At 43.0% G+C, this 14064-nt stretch overlaps 1 protein-coding gene across 2 annotated transcripts in view; it reads left to right on the forward strand.

The window, feature by feature from the left end:
• zmiz1a (zinc finger, MIZ-type containing 1a) overlaps positions 1–13602 on the forward strand; it is a 142087-nt gene extending 128485 nt beyond the window's left edge. For both annotated transcript variants that reach the window (XM_088350982.1, XM_088350983.1), the window contains 6 exons: positions 2647–2714; positions 2777–2845; positions 2929–3212; positions 9551–9738; positions 11005–11223; positions 13137–13602. In XM_088350982.1, coding sequence (XP_088207108.1) covers positions 2647–2714; positions 2777–2845; positions 2929–3212; positions 9551–9738; positions 11005–11223; positions 13137–13244 — 936 coding nt within the window. In that variant the 3' untranslated portion in view covers positions 13245–13602. The remainder of the gene's footprint in view (positions 1–2646; positions 2715–2776; positions 2846–2928; positions 3213–9550; positions 9739–11004; positions 11224–13136) is intronic.
• The last annotated feature ends 462 nt before the right edge of the window (positions 13603–14064 follow it).

Raw genomic sequence — 14064 nt, forward strand, 5'->3', positions numbered from 1 at the left:
ACGATGTGGTTTGTGGCGGACCTAGGGACGCAGTCGTGTGTCATCAGGGTGAACAGCAAGGGGCTCAGGACACAGCCTTGGGGGGAGCCCGTGCTGAGGGTGATGACATCGGAGATGTTCTGACCAATCCGCACTGACTGGGGTCTGTCAGTGAGGAAGTCCAGCAGCCAGTTCCGCAGGGGGGTGTTGAAACCCAGGAGTCTCATTTTGTCTACCAGGTGTTGTGGGATGATGGTGTTGAATGCTGAACTGAAGTCCAGGAACAGCATCCGCACATGGGTGTTCTTCTCCTCTAGGTGTGTCAGGCTCAGGTGAAGCGCAGAGGAGATGGCATCCCCGGTGGAGCGGTTTGTCCGGTAGGCAAACTGAAAGGGGTCGAGTGAGGAGGGGAGACTGGAGGTGATGTGCTCTTTAACCAGTCTCTCAAAGCACTTCATTATGATGGGAGTCAGTGCAACGGGCCGGTAATCGTTGAATGATAAGATCTGGGGTTTCTTTGGCACTGGGATGATGGTGGCAATCTTGAAGCATGATGGTACTGTGGCTTGGTCTAGCGAGGTGTTGAAAATGTCTGTTAGTACACAAGCCAGCTGATCGGCGCACTCCCTAAGGACCCGCCCTGGAATGTTGTCCGGTCCTGGAGCCTTCCGTGTGTTGACCCTTCTCAGGGTCTTCCTCACGTCAGTTGAGTCCAGGAGGAGTGCTCTTTCGTCCTGATTTGGAACCGCTTTCGCTGCAGGGGTGCCATTTTGTGCCTCGAACCTCCCAAAGAAGTTGTTGAGGTCATTCAGAAAGTCCATGCTAGTGTCCTGCACTGGGGCGGTGGTTGGCTTGTATCTGGTGATGGCCTGAATGCCTTTCCACATATCCCTGGTGTTGGTTGTGCTGAGGAAACGGTCCTGGATTTTTTGACTGTGCGTTCGCTTTGCTAGTCTGATAGCACGGTTCAGGTTAGCCCTCGCTGATCTCAGCGCCTCCTCGTCACCAGATTTAAAGGCAAGGTTCCGTACCTTTAGCAGTTTGCGTATCTCAGCAGTCATCCAGGGCTTCTGATTGGCACGGGTGCAGATGGTTTTGGTATTGCTGACGTCTTCTGCGCATTTACTGATGTAGGCTGACACAGACATGGCGTACTCATCTATATTTATATTGTTGTTGTAAGTGGCAGCCGATTTAAACATGTCCCAATCTGTGCATTCAAAGCAGTCCTGTAGTGCCTCCATTGCCCCCTCAGTCCACACCCTCACCTGCTTCACTGTAGGTTGTTCTCTGGTCAGCAGGGGCTTGTATGCAGGAATTAGCATAACAGAAAGGTGATCTGATGAGCCAAGGTGGGGGCGGGGGGCTGGTCTGTATGCTCCTCTGATATTTGTGTAGGCCAAGTCTAATGTGTTCCTACCTCTTGTAGCAAAGTTGACATGCTGGACAGTTGAGTTATAATCTTTATTCCTGTGTAGTAGAGCGCGCGTTAGTCCGTCGTGCAACCTAGCCTCAGCAGGGTCTTACTCACTGTATCTGATTTGTTGGCAGAACAATAGCCAAAGTCAATCTGTACTGATCCAAATTTGATTTAAATTGAAAGCAAGTTCAAACATAAGTCACTTTACCAAACTTTTCACTATTCAAAGCACATTTAATTATCTTGTATTACATACTTACCAACACTACCATTTTATGCACTAGACCAGTGTTTTTCAACCATTACCATGGCCCATTTTTTAAACTTGAATTATATTTTGGTTTTGCTTTAATACGTTTATATAATAAAAAGAAAGATTGCTTTTAAGTTTAAGACATGGGTTTTGTGTAACTTAGAAATTCAATGCCGGTATTTTTTAATCCACTGCAACTGAATATCGGCTAAAGATATTGGTAATAAATTTATATTATATTTATATATTATTTATCGACTAAATTTGGAATTTTGTCGCTACAAAATTTTGTTGTGTTAATTTTGAATGCACAATTGTTCTGAAGCTTTTGCAACTTAGGCCAGTGTCGACCTTATAAATATTTTTCCAGTTTATCCTAACATTATTTTCATCTTATTCTTAACTTTGTATTGTGTGTTTATCCTGGGGTGCATTGTTGTAAACAATGTTTACCACGTTTTAAACCAAGGGTCTTCAACCTGGTGCCCGGGGTCACAGGGTGCCGCCCAAGGACAAGGGGCCTGCAGACCTTTTCTGGAAATAGTTTACCAGTGCTGGTCTTCGTGGTGTTGTAAAATGATTTTTTTATTGGTTGAAGAGTTTATTTAACGTAACTTCCAATAATTAACCTGTTAACATGGTAACATATACAGATACATATGTCGAAGTATCCTTGGGCAAGACACTGAATCCCTAATGTCCCCGATAAGCAGGTAGTTGCCTTGCATGGCTGACGCTGCTATCGGTATGTGAGTGTGTGTAAATGGGTAAGTGTGAAGGACATTGTAAAGCACTTTGGGAGGTCATTATTGACTTGAAAAGCGCTATATAAATGCAGACCATTTACATTTACATATGAAAATGGGTGCCCTTTGCGCTAATAAAAAGTAGCTTTTAGCTTGAAAAAGATTGAAGATCCCTGTTATAAACAATAACAATAAAGACAATGCTAATTCAAATATGAGTTGTAACATTTGTTTTGTGGTTTACACAGTGCTTCGACCTGGAGTCTTACCTGCAGTTAAACTGTGAGAGAGGCACATGGAGATGTCCTGTTTGCAAGTACGTAAAGATGTTTTAAGTTGCATTTTTTATGTACTGAATTTTGTTTTGCCTCCTTGCAGTAAAACAGCATTACTAGAAGGTCTTGAAGTCGACCAGTACACGTGGGGGATACTTAATGCCATCCAAAAGTAAGTTTGAACAGAAAAACCTTTCTAGCACCTGCCTGAAGTAGACATTTAAAACTGACATGCTAAAACTCAACCCTCAAAAGTTCAGAGTTCGAGGAGGTCACAATTGACCCGACATGCAGCTGGCGACCCGTTGCCATCAAGTCGGAGCCTCACATTAAAGAGGACCCAGACGGGCCGCAGGCCAAGCGCTTCAAGAACATGAGTCCGAGTCAGATGACCATGCCTAATGTGATGGAGACAATAGCACAGCTGGGGCCTGGAAGTGGGCATGGCCATTTCGGGCCTGGACCAGGGCCCAACTCGTACGCCCTGCTCCACCCCGGCCACCATGACACTGGAAATGGAGGAGATTACCCTAGAGCAGGTAATGAAAATGTGCCACCCGGGAACAGACACTTGGGTAAAAATGGAGAACATACTATGTGGGATCAATAGAAAATTTGATCCTGCATTTAGGAGTGTGTCGGAATGTGTGTTTATTTCGACTTGTACTTGAAACGGATTGGTGGCTGGGGGTTTTTTTTTTTTGGTGCGCAAACCATACAATTTTTGATTCGCACAAAAGAAACATTTTAAACACACAAATCAACCAGAGAATCTTCAATGCTAGTGTGCAGCTAGCCGGCAGCTGTCTGCATCGCTAGGTTTAAACAGAGTATTCCAGAAAAAGCCGAGGTAGAGAGCTTTTACATTTATGTGCATTAAGATTGGAAGGAGACCAAGAGGAAGGCCGCGATTGACGTGGATGGATGGTGTTATGAATGCACTGCAGGAAAGAGGTCTAAATCTAGTGGAAGCTAGAGCTCTTGTTGGTAATAGGAATGAGTGGAGAGGTGTAGTAAATGGATAGCGGGATGTTTGGACACGTTCTAAGGGATGGGCAGGGCACCTGTATGATGCGGCAGGGGTAAACCAGTGAAAGCTGTCGGGTCCTGCTGTTGAACGAAAGAGTGTGTTGTGTCACCCTGACCCAAGTGACATGGCCGCTTTCTTGTGTCCCGTTTCATCTGGAGGGACGAAAGCATGACTTGTTTGAGTGTTTGGGCATTTGGGTTGGCCACGGTCCAAAAATGTGTGTGTTTTTGCTATTTTTTTTCCCTTTTTTATTTTATTTGTTATTGTGTGTTTGTCTTGCTGTCGGTCACCCCTCTTGAGGGATGTGACCAAGATAGATAGATAAATAGATAAAGATTTGTGCAACAACAGCAAAATCTTAGAGACTCACTGCTCTTATTAAATACATTAAGTACATGTCTGTTACTTAATCGTTAATCTGTCCTGCCTTTTATTCGCTGTTTACATCCCACCAGATGCCAACTCACGGTCTCTCCTTGTGAACAACATTAATGTACAGCAGTGGGTCCACACTGGTGGCATTCACATTATACCGGGGGATTTAAACAAGACCAAAATTAAAGACTGTACTCCCAAAAGTTTCATGTCAAGTGTTCAACACAAGAAGAAAAAACTGTAGATCACTCGTCCTCCAATATTAAGCAGGGTACAGGGCAAAACCTTTCCCTCATCTTGAAAGTTATACCATCTCTACTTGCATGCCCTGCATACACCCCCCTTCAGGCGCAAGTGCAGGCCGAAACCAAGACTGTTACAACACTACCAGGAAATGGTCTGCATGACTTTTGCCAACATAAAGACTGGGACCTATTCCAACATTAGAACCCTGAAAGATACTGAGAGTCAGTAATGGACTACATCAAGTTCAGCATCGGAACTGTGTCTGTGGATAATGTCATACAGATTTTTCCAAACCAGAAGCCCTGGATGACCATCCAAGTCCGCTCTCTCCTCAAGGTCCGTGACTTAGCCTTCAGGTCAGGCAACAAAGCCCTAAACAATTTGGCTCGAGCTGACCTGCTATGAGGAAATAAAACACCTAAAGGACTGTCTCCCCCTCACACTCATCCAGGACCAGATTGCATACCGAGCGAGCAGATCCACAGAGGATGCCATTTCCATTGCCTTGCACACGTTGCTAAACAAACCTGGAAAGACAGCAAAGTTATGTCTGGATGCTCTTTGTGGAGTATATTTTGGCTTTTAATACCATCATTCCGGACATATTGATCCCAAAACTGGACACCCTAGGCCTCCTTCTTATATGCAGCTTGATCAAGGTCTTTTTTACCAATAGGACCGAGACTGTGAGATTCAGATCCCACCTCTCCTCTTCCCACACCCTGAACACTGGGTCAACACAGGGCTTTGTGCTCTGCCATCTGCTGTACGGCATCTTCACCTACAACTGCATTTTGGCCTATGAGGAAACCTCATCGTCAAGTTTGCTGATGGCACCCCGAGGTGGATGGAGTAGCCAAAAATTGTACTCAAGTAAAAGTACTGTTACTTCAGAATAATATTCCCCAGGAAGAAGTAAAAGTAGTCGTCCAAATACTTCCTTGAGTAAAAGTTAAAAGTACTTGAGTAACTGTAGCAATGTGGTATCTTTTTTAAAACAACCCATCAGATCATCCATTTATCAAAGTCCATTCAATCCACAAAAAAATACATTTAATTTAAAAGTAGATTAAAATAGTCAGCATAAATACAAGTCCTTTAATGAACAATAAAATAAAAATAGTATAAGTCAAATACATAAATAAAGCACATGTAACACCAAGCAGTAGATTCAAAGCCCCAGTGCTTATCTTAACAGGCTCTGCAGCAGAACAACAAGCTAGACCATGAACTCAAACAAAGGAGACGATGCATATTGTAGCTGTTATTTGGCACCCGTTTTAAGGGGAGCATGCTTTTGATGTCAGGCCAGCGGTCCTCCTCTTCTGTGTTTTCATAGTCTGTATTGCTAAGTGACATTTTCGATCTGTTTAATCCATGAACAATTTTTCCCTTGCTGAAGTTGAATATGGTCACGTATGTTACGTTTGATTGGTTAAACATGGTAGAGGCTGGCGCAGGTCTCCGTCAAAATAAATAGAATAGATTAGAATAGACCTTTATTGTCATTGTTACAAAATGGGTTAACATATTGTGACAACGAAATTGGGCATGACACTCCAGTTTTACACATTCACAGTGAAGTATGAGCCAAGAAGATAAAGGAACAGAGGAGATAAGGTTATAAAACAAGGGGGATAAGGCTATAGTTACAATTTACATGGTATTTACACAAGAAATGTCGGCATGTGGGATGTTACATACAGTTGTTATCGTGATACCGTTGTGCAATATTGCATTTGGTGCAAAAGTCATCATAGTGCAAAAAAATAGTCAGCATATGCATGGGTGCAAACATAGTCATCATAGTGCAGAAAAAAGAAATGGTCAGACATTGTGCAAGGTGAGTAGTAAACATAGTGCACTCGACATGTGCAAGAACATAGACATGAGTACCATTATATTCGTATGAGGTAGTGTTGGCAAGAGTTTTCAGTTTTTTTGTGCAGTGTCTGTTTTGAGCAGTGAACAAACATAGTGCAGTCAGCATGTACGTAAGTACCATTTTACATTCGTGTGAGGTAGTTTTTTGCAAGAGTTTTCAGTTTTTTGTGCGGTGTCTGTTTAGGGTGGTAATGGCTGTGGGGAAGAAACTGTCTCTGAGTCGGTTTGTTTTTGCTTTGTGTGACCTGTAGCGCTTGCCGGAAGGCAGCAGGTCGAAGAGGTGGTGGCCGGGGTGAGAAAAGTCCTTGATGATGTTTTCTGCTCTGCTGATGTAGCTAGAGCAGGCAATGTCCTCCAGACTGGGCAGAGAGCAACCGACGATTTTCTAGACTGTTTTGATGACCCTCTGGAGCTTTTTCCTGTCTGCTGCTGTGCACCCAGCATACCACACCATTAATGCAATATGTTGTTGCTGTTTTAGATTATTTTTCCTGAGCACTCTCAGGAAGTGCAGTCGCTGCTGGGCCTTCCCTACCACCGTTTTGGTGTTTGCAGACCAGGAGAGGTCGTCGGAGATGTGCACACCCAGAAATTTGAAGGAGTGGACTCTCTCTGCACAGTCTCCTTTTATGATGAGTGGTTCTGGATTCCTGCCATTACTTCTGAAATCCAGAATCAGTTCTTTTGTTTTTGTGGTGTTCAGTATGAGGTGGTTTTCCGAACACCACGTTGAAAGTGACTCCACCTCATCCCTGTATGCCGCCTCGTCCCCTTCAGAGATGAGGCCGATCAAGGTGGTATCGTCAGCGAACTTAATTATAGTGTTTGTGGGGTGGGTCGGTGAGCAGTCGGAGCTGTAGAGGGTGAAAAGCAAGGGACTCAGTGCACAACCTTGGGGGGAGCCAGTGTTCTGTGTTAGGGTGGGAGAGACGTGGTTACTGAGTTTCACGGACTGTGGGCGGTTGTAGAGGAAGTCCATTATCCAGTGGCAGATGGAGGGAGAGAGTCCTAGGTGTGCAAGTTTCTCCACCAGGATCTCCGGGATAATGGTGTTGAAGGCTGAGCTGAAGTCCAGAAAGAGCATTCTGACGTAGCTCCCCCGGTGGTCCAGGTGTTTCAGCACGGTGTGAAGTGCTGTGTTTATGGCGTCGTCAGTGGAGCGCTTTGCCCTGTAGGCAAACTGGTGGGGTCCAGTGTGAGTGGCAGGAAGTTTTTGATGTGCTGGGACACTAACCTCTCGAAGTACTTCATGATCACAGGCGTAAGAGCGACAGGCCTGTAGTCGTTGAGGCTTTCCACTGCTGACTTTTTGGGGATGGGAATGATGGTGGAGGTTTTGAGGCAAGGTGGGACGGTCGCCTGTGACAGGGACTGGTTGAAGATGGTGGTGAAGACCCCAGCCAGCGGATCGGAACAGTCGCGGAGTACCCTCCCTGGTACTCCATCCGGGCCAGTTGCCTTCCTGGGGTTTATGGTTTTCAGCGCACGCCTAACTTCGTGCTCCTGAAATGTAAGTGAGTTGCTGCTGGTTGTTGTTGGGTGTGATGTAGCTGTTTGTGGCCTTCCAGCTTCAAAGTGAGCGAAGAACTAATTAAGGTCCGCAGCTAGTGAAGCCTCAGCCTCAACAGTTGCCAGGTTGTGGCCTCTGAAGTTGGTGATGTGTTGAATCCTCCTCGGGTCATTTCCAGCAAAGAGGTGCTCGATCCTCCTTGTGTAGGCTGCTTTTGCTTTCTTGATGCCTCTCTTCGGGTCAGCCCAGGCCACCCTGTAAAGAGCCTTGTCTCCAGACCTGAAGGCGGTGTTGCGGTGTTTGAGGAGGGTGCGCACCTCGCTGGGCATCCAGGGTTTTTGATTTGGGTAGACCTTGATTTTTTTATTTACTGTGACTTCATCCGTGCAGTATGGGATGTAGGATAAAACAGTGTCAGTGAATTTCTGGAGGTCATGGTGTTGAAATACCTCCTAGCAAGTTTGATCAAAACAGTCCTGCAGCTTAGAGAGGGCTCCCTCAGGCCACGTTTGTATTGTCCTCGTTACAGGCTTTGTTTTTCTCCGGATGGGGGTGTATGAGGGGGTGAGGGATAGGCATAGGTGATCGGAATTTACTAGGTGGGGGAGGGGGGAAGCTTTGAATGCGTTTTTGATGTTGCTGTATACGCGGTCCAAAGTTTTTTCCTCCCTTGTTGCACAGTTCACATGTTGAAAGAATTAATTAAATGCGCCCTAGGGGAGACAGTCGGACGAGTACTTACGTGAAGGGGATTTATTAAGTAACAAAGTAATGACTTGTTGGCTAATGTAGCGGAGTAAAAGTACCGCTTTTTTTATTCACAAATATACTCAAGTAAAAGTATAGGGATTTAAAAATACTCTTAGAAGTACAAAATTTCCGCAAACTTTCTAAAGTAAATGTAACCGAGTAAATGTACTCTGTTACCACCCACCTCTGATGACACCACAATGGTCGGGCAGGCTTCAAAATGTGACGAGGCAGCCTAAAGAGAGGGGGTCCAGAGGCTGAAGACCTGGTACTCTGAAAACATCCTGGCTCTGAACACACAAAAACTAATGCAATCCTCGTGGACTTCAGAAAGAACCGGAGTGAGGCCCCGCGCCCAAAAGCAGCACAGCGCATCATTGGCTGCCCTTTCCCCTCCCTGATTGACAGCTACACTCAAAGCTCAAAACATCATCATCACAGGTTACATCAAGGTGTCCAGCTTTTTGACCTGTTTGACCTGCAAAGAATAAAAGAGTGAGGAACAAGCCTCTACCTGAAGGCCACTACCATTCGGTCTCCCATCTGCAGCGTTCATAAACAAAATATACAACTGCCACTGTGAATATATACTTCTTTATCATATATCATTCATATATTGTTTTTTAACACTTTTATCCTTTTGCACATGTTAACCTTTTTCCCATTTTACTTGCACTGAAAGGAGAAGACATCCAATTTTGTTATACTTGTACAATGACAATAAATGGCATTTATTCAGGAATCATCATTTTATAGGCACTAATTGACGGTTACAATATGTCTTTTCATTGACATGCCTTTTTGACAGCTATTTTATACACAGGCAAGCATGAAGTCAAGATATGTAATTTTATTTTGGCTGTCAGTGTATGAGTTAGATAAAAAAGCAATAAAGCTGTCGAATTAATGGAAAAATTCCCTACACTGTGGTATTGGAAATGACTACTCGGGAGTGGCTGTGTAGAATTAATATGCAGCCAAGCCTCAGCTATCATTTAGATACATTTCAGTGGCACATCCACTGTACTTATGTGGCATGAAAGCCATGATTTGACTTAAAACAATTATTTTTATCTTTAAAGGAAAACTTTATCACAGCAAAGGTAATTTTGGCTCCAATAATGGAAACCCTTCCGGAAGCAACGGAGAGGGAAGAGGAGGCCCACCTATAAATGACTTCATCCATGGTCAGCAACTTTCTCACCCGCCCGTTGGTCATGGTGCTCTTCTTTCCCAGGACAAGCCCCTCAACCATGCAGTGAACGACGCCGTAAGTAGGACTGAGAATGCTATAAAATGCAATGCTGTGGATCACATGTGTCAAACTCATGGTCTGTGGACGAAATTTGGCCCACCACATAACTTTATGTGGCCCGCAAGACAATCCTTAGCAAAGCACAAGAGGAAATTAGCTGCATTCCATCAAACAATGACTTGCATTTGAATCTGTCCACTGGATGTTGCAAACAGAAGGTGCCACTCACAAAACACACACTGTAATTATATTTGCTGACTACCATTCATCAACCAGAGAACATTGAAGAAGCCCGTCCTGATTTTGTTTTACATAAAATAAGAGTACTGTTTAAGCCAACACGAAAAAGACAAAATATTATAAAATACCTGAAAAAATAGCACCTGGGTGTCTTTGCAGCAGTTTAAAAAAGCTTTAGCTCTATTAAGTTCCCAAATTCAGGTAAATATATCCATAAAGAAATACAATTTCAAAACATTAATACATTTAAACCATTAAATCAATCATTTTAATTTGTGTTAGTATGCTTTTTTTTTGTCAGTCTGTGTGAGTTTCCCCAAGTTCAATAAACTGAAGTGGAAAATAATTCAATTGTTGTGTTTTTTTGTTTTGTTTTGTTTTTGGAGTGACAGCACAGTTGATAAACACTACAAGAGATTTAACCTTAGAGGAGGAACACAAATATTGCAGAAAAAACCCCAAATAATCATTATTATATATTATCCATCCATTGTCTGCACTGCTTATCCTCAGTAGGGTCACGGGGGTGCTGGAGCCAGTCCCAGCTATCTTCGGGCAGTGGGCAGGGGACACCCTGAACTGGTTGCCAGCTAGTCGCAGGGAGAACATACAAACTCCACACAGGAAGGTTCGATATCACGACCTTAGAATTGTGCCGCACACGCGCTAACCACTGCGCTGCCGTGCTGCCTTATTATATAGTATTATAATTATTTTTATTATATTGTTATTATGTAATCAAATCTTCCAAAACTTTCATTAATTGTGGGCCTCTGAAAAGACCCCAAGCCTTCCAGTTAAAGCAAACCTATTATGCCATCATGTTTTTTCTGCCATGTGGCCGCGAAGCTAAACTGAGTTTGACACCCCTGCTTTAAATAGTGAAAAAATGAGGGAGGGTGGATTTAAAACAGCAGTGAGGATTTGAGAGGATGAGATCTTCCTTTTTGGGCTTTGCTAAAAACATCATTATTTCCCAATAGTTTTTTGTCATTTTGCTTTACCACTCCACCAGTCCGCAACCTTGTGTTTTTCCTGCAGATGTCTCACACCGATCCGTCCCATAACTCCATGCAACCCAATTCGCATGCCTCCCCCCACCCCGGTGGGCAATCAGGACCTACGCTGAATCACGGCGGCGGCCAGTCGGGGCCACAGCCACCTCTAGCACAGCCGGCCAGCCAAAACACACACCCGCACGGTGATCTAACGTTCAACACCTCATCAGATGGTCCAGACATTCCGGAACCTTCGCTGGATGTAAGTCAGGGTTTGTACGGGTGCTTGAAATCTTTGAAAATGCTTGAAATTTGGAGTTGTGTTTTCAAGGTCGGGAAAATGCTTCAAATTGGGGTGAGGTCCTTGAAAATGCTTGAAATTATTTCGATTGCCATATTCCAGGCATCTGACTTGATAGACTACATTTTTCAATGAGGAAAAATGTAAAAACGTGTGTTAAAATAACGCAGATGATGGCTCCAGTCCTTATCATCAATTTGTCATGTGAAGCGTTTCTGCCCCTTACTGTCGCATCCCGGAGGACAGGTTTATTGTACTAGTCATGGGAATCCCGGCTGTTTTTCAAAATAGCTTTTTCGGGTAACCTCACTCAAAAGAGCCTGCTCAAACAAGTGTCCTCGCGTAACACTCAACTCAGATTTTTTTGTGATATATTATTAAAATTAATAAAACACTATATTCCAAATTAATTTTTTAATTAATATCATATGTTTGGCAGGGTATCCCTGCCAAACACATGAAATATAAAACAAAATATTTACACATCTCCCAAAAATGTAAAATAAAAAAAAGGTTTTTTTAACTTTACATACTGAACAGATTTAAAGTCGAACAACAACACAAAATCCCTGAAAATACAAAACAATACAATTTCAGTGAAATATATCAGTGCTATAAATAAATGCAAAAAAATTACTATTTACAATTTTATCTTAAACAATTCAGATACAGATCTTCTGAAAAACAGTTTTTTTCAGTTTTTATACTTACAGTACTTCCTTTCTTTTTTGTCTCCGTATTGAACTCCATTGCACCTATAGAGCCCTTCCCGTGTTTGTAATAAAGTGTGACGTATTGAAGCTGTGCGTGCATTGTTGAAGCAAAATGGCAGAATTAATGTCTGCTTATGGCCCATTGACACAAAGAATTTCTAGATCATAGATAGGAACAGCGTAAAATAGCACAAAGTATGTGCAAGCAGCAAGATAGCGACTTTATTTAAATCATCAAAACCAACAAAAAAAAGTTATTTGATCAGCGCTTAATTTCTTCCTTTGAATGTACTGGATACATTTGCCTTGAAAGTGCTTTAAACTGCTTAAATAAGCCATGAAAAAGGTGTATGAACCCTGTTAAGTGTGTGCATCCCTCTATTTGCCATTGCATATATTTCCTTATCATTGACTGCAGCTCCTTTAGTTTGTATATCATTGTCTTATAGGTTGCGTGCAAGAGGACATGCATGCTTCACCTAAACAGGGCTCTATGAAATGTGTATTAGTGCAAGGATTAAGGATTCCTTTTTAGTTGAGGCTGGCCAAACCCGTTGCCACTGTGGAACAAGGAAAAATTTCTCCCACCTGGAATGAATGGGCCCATTCATTTTAATGGAGAAGCTTGATAACCATGGTAACCAGTGGCGTTTCCAGGAGTGGGCCAAACGGCTCACTGATGCACATAAGGTGTGCTGTGTAAGCGAGCCCATTATTGGCGTTACGAATGTGTTTCCTGATTTTGGTCTTCTTCCTGGTGCAAATGTGAAAATCTAAGCAAAAAGACATGCTACCACCTATTGGTTGAAATGTAAATTACATCTACGGCAGTAGCTCAGGAGGTAGAGCGATCGTTTTAGGATTAAGGGATCCCAGTTCGAATCCCGGCTTGTCCGTGTTACTCGTCGAAGTGTCCTTGGGTAAGACACTAAACCCCCCCAATACCCCCAATAAGCAGGTTAGCGCCTTACATGGCTGCACAGATCACGGCCGCTATCGGGAAATGTGAAGCACAATGTAAGCTTTGGGAAGTCATTGACTTGAAAAGCGCTATATAAATGCAGATCATTTCATTTCATTTACTACAGAACACAAATGATAGGGGCCTCCACTTGTTTTGGTAGCGTCATTTGTTTTTGTTTTTTCTTTGGTCATCTGCAGCTTCTTCCGGAGCTGGCCAACCCAGAAGAGCTCCTGTCATACCTGGATCCTCCCGATCTTCCGGCAAACAGCAACGACGACCTTCTCTCCCTGTTTGAGAACAATTAGACCCGTGTCAAGCACTCGTGTGTGGCCCACTACCTCCCTTCTTTCAAACTCACCTCACTGGGGAGCTGGACTACGTTTGTTTTACTGTCCAGGCCACCAACCCGGCCCTCGACTTCCATTCTGATACTACAGACTTCTTCCATGCGCACACATGCACATTCTCTTTCCAGAATATATGCTGCCCGGGACAAATATTTTAAAAAAACAGACAAAAATGGATGGAAAACTGTTTCTCCCCCCGCACCTGTTCTCTTGAATTGTTTCTTTGTGAGTGAGTAAAGAAACCACCAACAAGGACACGTTGGCGAGCCCCAAAAGATAATTTTAAAAAAATCATGCATACGGTCACTTTCATATAATAAAAGAAAATAAAAAAAATATATTTAAAAAATAAATATATATATATATATATATATATATATATATAATCACCGTTTTCATATTTTTTTTAAAACTTTTTTTTAACTTTATAGAGTGTTTACAATATATTTGCCTCGTTTACAATGTAAACATTGCACATATGCAAACAATTGTTTTTTTTTTCAAATCTGAAAGCAATGATATGTAAGTTGTTATATATGTCTATTGCCTTTTTCCCACAAAACCAGTTTTGCACGCCGGCACCCGTTATAGGACTTGAGTACCATCTTTCCCATTTCACTTTTAAGGGCGATAATGGACCGAATCCAACATAGTTCGGTCACAGTTTATGTTGTTGATCCACTTGAGGCGTCTGAGGGTAATCCTCAATAGCGCTAGTCGAGCATTTGGGAGGCTTCTCTGTTCACCAAAGGAAAATCCCAGTCGGCGTTAGTAACGG

The sequence above is a fragment of the Urocampus carinirostris genome, chromosome 13 (assembly GCF_059441175.1).
Source record: "Urocampus carinirostris isolate Australia breed hairy pipefish chromosome 13, RoL_Ucar_1.0, whole genome shotgun sequence".
Classification (NCBI taxonomy): domain Eukaryota; kingdom Metazoa; phylum Chordata; class Actinopteri; order Syngnathiformes; family Syngnathidae; genus Urocampus; species Urocampus carinirostris.